The sequence below is a fragment of the Hyalella azteca genome, unplaced genomic scaffold, assembly GCF_000764305.2.
Source record: "Hyalella azteca isolate HAZT.00-mixed unplaced genomic scaffold, Hazt_2.0.2 contig6811, whole genome shotgun sequence".
Lineage (NCBI taxonomy): Eukaryota > Metazoa > Arthropoda > Malacostraca > Amphipoda > Hyalellidae > Hyalella > Hyalella azteca.
Window position 1 is genome coordinate 320,304 of NW_025936959.1, and position 8,758 is coordinate 329,061.

Consider the following 8,758-nt stretch of genomic DNA (forward strand, 5'->3'; position numbering starts at 1 on the left):
TTCATAGACATCACTTTATTACGCCATCGAAAATGCAGGAAAATAACATCGTGCTGAACACAGTATACAAATTCATGGGTCATGTTATTATGTATATAGATCAATAATTCAACGAAATATTGGAACACATCACAGGTGCATTCTTCTCAAAACCAAACCACAAATTAATGATGTCTGTAAATTGGTCACATTTGTTCATCTGCAAACTGGAAGACTAACACGAAATGATAATACGATCGACAAGGCATTGAAATTAAAGATAAGAATTGAAAAAAGGTAGCAAACTGATTTTATATCGGTACGTAACACATGTCTTGACGGCTCCTATCTTCGAGAACATTAAATTTAAAAATCAAAGTTTTGACAAGAAATAAAAAGGCACACCATTTTTAACCAATGGTTAAGGACTGACCGTGAAATCTATAAAATGAAATAGAAACCTTAATGAGATAATTTAAGAATGCATTTCAGTACTACCAATTCCATAATTTATTTATTCCTCATCAGAAATTGAGCATGGCAGAATTCTTGAAGTAAGAAAGCAGACAAAGTGATTGATTTAGATCGTCCTTTAGACCGTGCCAGGATTTGCTTTGTATTGCTGACAACTTAGCAACAGCTTCTTTAACATCGGCGTCAGAGCTGCACACGAATAAGGGATGACGCTTCAGAAACAGCGACATGTAGCCCTGAGCTATTTCAAAATGTTTCCGAGACTCGACAACGTTAGCAATCATGTACAAAAATTGCAGCATTGCTTCCCGTGAACCTCCGAGATCAGGATCCAAGTTTCTGATTTCAATATCAATGTTGGACGGGCTCATTTTGAAAAGTTTCTCAAAAGCACTGGCATGGTCGCCTTTTTTTAGCAGGGCACCGAAAGGAGACAGCGTTTCAAGAACGAACTGAGATTGGTTGATTATTTTTGATGTACCATCCTCATCCGGAGTATTTTCGTTGTTCATTTGAGCTTCTATTCCAGATACAGATTCCAAGAAGAAAGGTGCAGATTTTGGAATTTTGGGAGCTTCTAGAGGTTTACTTCTTTTCTTTATGAGATCAATGTTGGCTAGATTCAACCACCGTGAAGAAGGAACAAGATCAATGGAGATAAAATCCTCAGAGATCTGATCAGGCGAGACGTATTCATCGAACTGCATGTCATTTTCTTCGTCTGAGTCGTCTGAGTCTTGCTCATCTACAGTACCAGTATCAGGCGCAGTGGCTGGCAGATTCACCATGGGAGGAGTGAAATCTTCCTTCAGCGGCTCTAGAGACACAAAACTCAGCCAGTTGCGGTTAGCCCACATATACAGACCAAGTTCCCCGACGTGCGTGGAGACGAGGTATTCGTCAGCAGGAGACAGAGCAATTGACGTGGCAGGTTTGGGAACAGTAAAGAAATCAATGCAAGATCCCGAAGGCAAATCCCAGGTGCGAATCGAGTGGTCCATGGATGAGCTAATGAGCCACTTGGAATCAGAGCTAAATGCGAGGTCAGTAACCTGATTGTGATGCCCACAGAAATTTCTTACTACCGATTGCGTATCGATGTCAAGGACAGAAATACTCCAGTCGTCAAGAGAAACAGCAAAGAGTCCTGAATTTCTGTGAATTTGCATTCCGTAAACGCCAGCCTCCAGAGACAAACTTTTATGTCGATTCCCTTTGTGGAAGCCCCACCATTGTAAGGTACCATCTTGATCGCCGGTTACAAGCCATTGGTTGAGACAGTCAGTTACAAGGCCTCGCACTGCCACCATCTTGCTGTTCTCAAAACAGTGCTTCCAGATTCCTGACTGGATATTGTACTTATCAACATGTCCTGTGTTGTATCCAATGAAGACAAAGTTGCCACAAGAGCTGATGTCAATACATGTAGCCATCGCATGTGCCAGCTCGGGAGTTTTAAAGCGTTTATGCTTCAGCAAACGTTCATTCATTTTCTTCCTGTGGAATGACCAAGTTGATACTTCAGAAGCATTCAAATGCACAGCAGCAATGCTATCCCACGCCTCATCTCGCGTGGTCTCAGTTGTGAAATGAATGATAGGAGGCATTTTTTCGGCACACTTGAGGCCTTTATGTCTTACCACCTTTTTGTTGTAGCATGCCATGCCCATGTTGAGGCCCCAAGACTTGGGTCCAAAGAAAACGCGCATAGAAGAATCTTGGCCTCCACTTATCATTGCCATGTCACTAGCACCATGAAATCTGACCTTCAGTGGTGGTTCCGAGTGTCCTTCCCTGTGGTAATGAACTCTTGCTCCTCCATCAGGTAGATCAAAAATCCAGGACTTGATGGAATTGTCAGTCGAGTTGGAGAAAGCAAAAGGGTCTCCTTTGGCACAAGTCAGTGTGACTATAGGCCCACTGTGAGCATTCTCTACTACAGACATTAGGTTCCTCTCATTGAGGTCCCAGACTCCTATGTGGCCAATGACGGTACCAGACAATAATATGCTGTTGTTATCAGAACGGAAACACAGAGCAGTAACTTTGCCCCAATCTTGCTTTAGTGTCATGATGGTTTGGTCAAATTTCAGATTATGAATAACAATAGAACCATTTTCAAGACCAATAGCAACAGTGTCTATAGCAGGGGCAGGTTCTAGGACAGTCACGCTTGATTCCCATCCTTCAAACTCATAAATTAATTTCGAAGTTCTCAGATTAAAGATTCGAAGTTTACCTTGTATACTTCCAAGTAACACTTTATTGAGGTATGTTGGGGGATGGCACACAGCAGTAATGTTGAATGTTTCTTGGTCCCATTCAATTTCAGAGTAAATGCAATTCTGCTTCACATCCCATACTTTCATATTGTTGTTAACATCAATTGAAAGTAGAATATCACCCAGAGAGCACATCAGATGCACAGCGCTTGTGTGACCCACAAGCTGATGAATAATCTCAGTGAATGGATTCCAGCAATAGATGATGCCACCTTCAGTTCCTGAGAAATCTTTTGAAGAAGAGGACTCAAGACATGTGATGGCTGACTGATGGTGGTCACTAACTCCACGAAGAACAAGCCGGTGTGCATCATAGACATGAAAAGCATTGCCTACTGGAACTTTGAGGATGGTTTTGCGTGTGACCTTGTAGAACCGCAGGATGAATGGCCTACCCGAAGAGACAAGGCCAGCTGCTCTGAAGGACGCGAAGAGCTTGCTCTCAGGTGCCATCTCAGCAGTGCCTGGAAATAGTTATATATAAATATTAAAAATGTATGGTCAATAAAAGATAAAAAAATGTCTATAAAATTAATGCTTTGATAATCTGTTAAAACATTATGATATAGTTGGCAAATTTTATACTTTCATGCTTCTTCTACCTCATGAACTATATTAAATTCATATAATATTTTGCTTAACACAAGTGACCAAAAGAGTGCAAAACACTCCTCAGAGATTCATGGTTACAAAAATATTTATCATAGTTGAATGGGGCACTACAATAAATAAGTCAGTGGGAGATTAGATTCAATAAAGATATATTTTCAAAATAACTTCATGGGAACTGTCCCAGTTTAAAATAGAGAAAATTTTGGCTTTCTGTTTTCTTGCCTCACTTAGTAGCTGCTGAAAAGGCGCATCTAACGCAGCAAAATGCATGTCTGTACGTGCTTTACTTTTTGCGTAGAGCAATTTCAAAAATATATAAAATGAACACATGTTAACAATATGTCCAAGGATTACTTTAAATTAAATCTGTATATATAGATCATTACTCTCATTAATTATAATGTGTTTGCATTCATTTGAAAGCCACAAACAATGTGCATTCAAGCAAGCAAATACCACATTCAAGCAAGTAAATACTACCATGGATCATGTACATGCAATAGTTTTTATGTAATGCAGTTTTGAACTTACATAAAATTAATATTTTATATTTATATGAATATAAAAAAATCCCATTTATAGTTTATTAGTCATGTTAAACTGGACAGGAATAAGTCCAAAGATGTGTGCTGGTACCCTAAATGCAAATTAATGGCAATGAATCAGGAAGCTTGGGCTACAATATCAAGAATTTTTTATCCATATTCTTCTGTTTTCCATGAATTTTACTTCATTTGCCTCTCTTGAATGATTAAAATATCCAAAATACGCCATCTTAAAAACTAATTAACTCATACAGTATTCAAGCTACAGCAATGAAAGACATATTCAATTCATAAAGAGTTAAAGACCATACCTAATGACTCTAGGAGCCCTTTTTACCATGTTTTTCTTAGTTTCGCTTCGTCTCTGTCCGTCATCAAAAACTCAAACCTTAAATTAGAGCACTTCTGAAGATCCTAGAAACTTGAAATTTGGCATGCATGCTTATGCTGCCTAACAATTCAAGATTTGATCATCAGAAGTAATAGGCTACCTAAGTTTAAAAAATTATTTTTCTTTAAACAAAAATAATAAAAAAAATGAAAATTCACGGTTGGGAATCAAGTTTATTGTCAAATATCCAGAGAAACCAACCCTGGAAAATGATTTGAATTTCTAAAATTGCTAAACTAAAAAGTAGAAAATAAATAAATATAAAAACATTTTTAAAAACCACATTTTTCTGGTGGTAACAAAACTAAAACAATAAAATAAAACAAATAAACAAAACTTTAAAAATACACATTTTCTTAATTAACGGACATAAAAGAAAAAAATTTAGCCTACTCTTACATAACATTACACAACATTCTACATAACTTTAATTTGAATGAAAAATGTGTCTTGATTTTGTAGGCTAGCATCTGATTTGCTCAAGATATTACCTATTTTTTTAAAGAATCCCCTTTTGCCATTTTCTATTTATTTTGCATTTTTAAAAAATTTTCAAAAAATTCATACAAGCAAATTGTTCTTTATTTTACCTTCAAGTTTAACATAGGCTAGTATATGTGTGAAATTTCAGAAAGATTAGTTGATATTTGATAAATGTACCTAGAAGTTTGTCTAGTGGTAGATGGTCCTCTGAGTGCTCTGACAGTCTGACCTCTTGATGCTTGTAAGTTGTAACAAAGTTAACAAACTAGGTAGGGCCTACCTATCATGCAAAAAGTTTGATGATTTCATTGATTTGGGCTTTGGAGATCATCATTTTCACACGATTCAATTTTGAAACAAAATCAAAAATATTTTCTAAATTATAATTGACAATAATTTTGATATATAATTATTTAAACATAGAATATCATTTAGAATCCATGATGATGAATCCACTGTTACTATAGTAACTTACTCTTACAGATGTACCTATACACTTTTAAAAATATTAAGGCCTACTACCCAAATATGCAATATGTACTACCATTTATCAGTTTAATTTATTCAGTTACACTGTTGACAAGTCGGACATTCCAGTGTGGAATTCTAGAGGGATATTAAATTAACCAGTACCAGTGTGGAATTCTGTATAGTTAATATATTCTCATGTTAATATATGAAAACGTATCGAAAAATCAACCCTACCACCGCGTTACACCACCTCACCTTCCACTGCAGTGAAATCATATACATAGGAATGAAAGTAAAACTGTCGTTCATACATCACAAATTGAATGGCATTGGATGGATTTGATAGGTATTTTATTAATCCTGTTTATATATAAGAATGGAAATCACTCTTCTAACCCTTAATGCACTGAATTGTGTTTCAAAAGTTAAAAAAATCTGAACTGCTTACTCCAATCACGCGCAGCCTTTGTGTTTGTACTGGCAGTAACGACGCGCCTAGTCGATCGAACGTCGTTCGAACGAATTCACAAGTGACGCTAACCGACACACGTGCGGCCTAGACTCTAAACATGTAATTACTCTCGGTAGAAGCTTTTATTTAGAAGCTCGGTAGAAGCTCGGTAGAAGCTCGGTAGAAGCTTGGTGCGACGAATTCGTCACACCATGTTTTCGATGTAAAAGAATGTTTTTCAATTAAAAGAAATGCAATACTTGATTTTTGGAAATACGATGCTAAAATTAATGATTTGTATTAGAATTCAATAGACGTTATGATTTCTGAATTATCTTCAAAAATTTGTTTTCGTTCGTTAGATCAGAAAGAGAAAAAGGTTTCGTTCATTTGATTAGAAACAACATAATTATTCATTCTCTTGCACTTAGTATACGAGTGATTAGTTCAACTCTGTTATGAGCGATTGTTCAACTCTGGATGATCAATGTTAGTTCATTGATCATCCCGCTAGATTGAATACCTAGCGGGAATCTTCCCGCTAGCCGCTAGGTATTCAATTCAGTATCACGATAGCTTACATGTGATGTAGTTCTGATCGTCTGAACTCTGAATTGCGTGTTTAGTGTCGCATGATGGAAATCCCTGCCTAATAGAGTTGTAATGTTATCTGCTTTCTAGCTGTGATTGGTTGCTGGGGATGCTTTCAAGCTGTGATTGGTTGATGGGGATGCTTTCCAGCTGTGATTGGTTGTGCCCATAAGCCCTGCCCCCAAATATGGTATATGTACTACAGTACTGGTTAACTAAATACGTACTTAACTTAAACTTGATCATTACAAACAAAAAGCCTGGAAAATTTTCAAAAAATCCATTAAATAAAAGAAAAATAGAGAATATCTATCAACATAGTGGCAAACCAAAGATTTTTTAGAATCAGTTCATTTTAAATTTCCTCATTTACTCAATGTTTAAACCAATTTCTTATGTATGATAATGCTGGTATCCATGATACTTTGCTTGTCTACTTATAGGACTCAAAAATGAACTTGAGGGAGAGTCTAAAAAAACTCTCTGCTTTGCCACTATCACTATGTCTATCAAACAAGAGACATTCAAACAATTTTATAACAAATCTGAGGTACTATACAATTGAAACAGTTTGTCCACTTCTGATCCTCCTTTTCATTTATAGTCAGTCACCTGACGGAGCACTGTATCTAAGGAAAGCATTCCACCTTGGGTGGAAAGCTTTTTTATAAGTGAACCTCCATTTCTAGAATTCCACCCTGTGACGGACACTGGCAGCTGCACTCAGCTTTATAATAATTTAATAAAGATGAACGTGCAGGCAGGCGCACTGCAATAAAGTTGATTCACTTAGACTTACTGGTGACTTAGCAACTTAGCAAGTTAGGCATCTTAGATAGTTAGGCCATTTGCTTTTGTATAGGACTATAGCCTAGGTAATTCAATTATTGTCACAAATCATACCTTGTTTCAGCCTTTCAGGATAGTGAGATCGACTGAAATAACGACACTAGGTACTTCGAACGAAATTTCGCTTGAATGTAAACAAAATTAGATTTGTACCTAAAATTTATTCAAATATTATTCCTATGACTTAACAGCATAACGCCGTAGATCATACTAACTGCTAGGAGTGTGTTGCTCAAACTTTCTAGGTAGATTAGATTGCGATTAAGTCGACTTTAGTAGTAGTCAATCAAAAGTTTCTGTTGTAAAAAAATTCAGGAATTTATTTTTACCAACTAAATTTTGTTCTATTTTTTTGACCGCTAAAACACCCTTGGATAGCTTACAATACATTAAATTGAAGTTTGAGCAAATATTCATCTTTATTCATCCATTCCTTCTCCGATCTCACCCGCGAATCGCGATCTCTTAAGTAAAATAGGCCTTACGTCTCGGAAAAATTTACGGCCGGACTCGCGGCCGGTCTCCCCAAATTCAGTGAGCAAGGAATATCTCCCAACGTAATGAACGTAGCTCGATGAAACTTGGTACATGTATTCATTAGGACCTAATGGTGATGTTTAGCTCGTGACAAATTTTTTAAATTTCACCTTCATTCGTGAGTTATATCAATTATATGACGATACTGGTAGAAATTTGCAGTGAGCATGACATTTCTTATCAACTACTGTACAGATTTGGAGGAAACTTTGAATATAGAAACCTAACCTCCCAACGGTGATGTTTAGCTCTTGACAATTTCTTAGATTTTGCCTTCGTTTGCGAATTTTTTTTTTTCACTTCTACCTCATTCGTTATTTAAGCAGCAATGCGTGCCTATATTCGCAGTGCACGTAGAATTTCTCCTAAAATACTCAACAAGTTTGAACGGAACTTCGTTAGTGAATACCTAACCTCCCAGCGGTGATGTTTAGCGCGTGACCATTTTTTCGATTTTGCCTTCGTTTGCGAGTTATGCGGCTTTACGTATACGGCTCTTGGTCAATGCAAATTTAGAAATCGGCCTGAGAAATGCCGGTCGTTTCTCCGTATATCCGTATAACTCGCAAACGAAAGCGAAATCGTACAAATTAACACGAGCTAAACATCGCCGTTGGGAGGTTAGGTTTCTATATTCAAAGTTTCGTTCAAATATGTACAGTAGTTTAGAATAAATGTCATGCTCACTGCAAATTTCGGCACGTATCGTCATATAACTCACGAATGAATGTGAAATTAAAAAAATTGTCACGAGCTAAACATCACCGTTAAGTCCTAATGAATACGTTTACCAAGTTTCATCGAGCAACGTTTATTACTTTGGGAGTTATTCCATGCTCACTGAATTTGGACACCGGCGGCGAGACCGGCCGCAAGTCCGGCCATAAATTTGTCCGAGACGTAAGAAAATCAAAAGTAAAACTAACTTCTGCGCAACCGGGCTTCAATTCTGAACGGGTCTGATTGAAATTCAGAATGTTAACTATTATCAACGCTATGGTACGATCTGAATTACTGTATTCAAATTTCTTCCAATCTGTGATTAAATGTTGATTCTCTCATTTTGCCGCAACTAAACCATTGCATTAATTAA

At 36.9% G+C, this 8,758-nt stretch overlaps 1 protein-coding gene across 1 annotated transcript; it reads right to left on the reverse strand.

The window, feature by feature from the left end:
- LOC108677231 (WD repeat-containing protein 36) lies at nt 1-7,436 on the reverse strand. The gene is made up of 2 exons (XM_018165427.2): nt 7,183-7,436; nt 1-3,199 (listed from the first exon to the last, which is right to left on the reverse strand). Exon 2 carries the CDS (start codon nt 3,186-3,188, stop codon nt 504-506), a length of 2,685 nt encoding a protein of 894 aa, XP_018020916.1. The 5' UTR covers nt 3,189-3,199; nt 7,183-7,436; the 3' UTR covers nt 1-503.
- Nucleotides 7,437-8,758: the final 1,322 nt, after the last annotated feature.

Coding starts and splice junctions, on each gene's coding strand:
- LOC108677231 (XM_018165427.2), bottom strand. CDS start 3,188: ATGGCACCTGAGAGCAAGCTCTTCGCGTCCTTCAGAGCAGCTGGCCTT.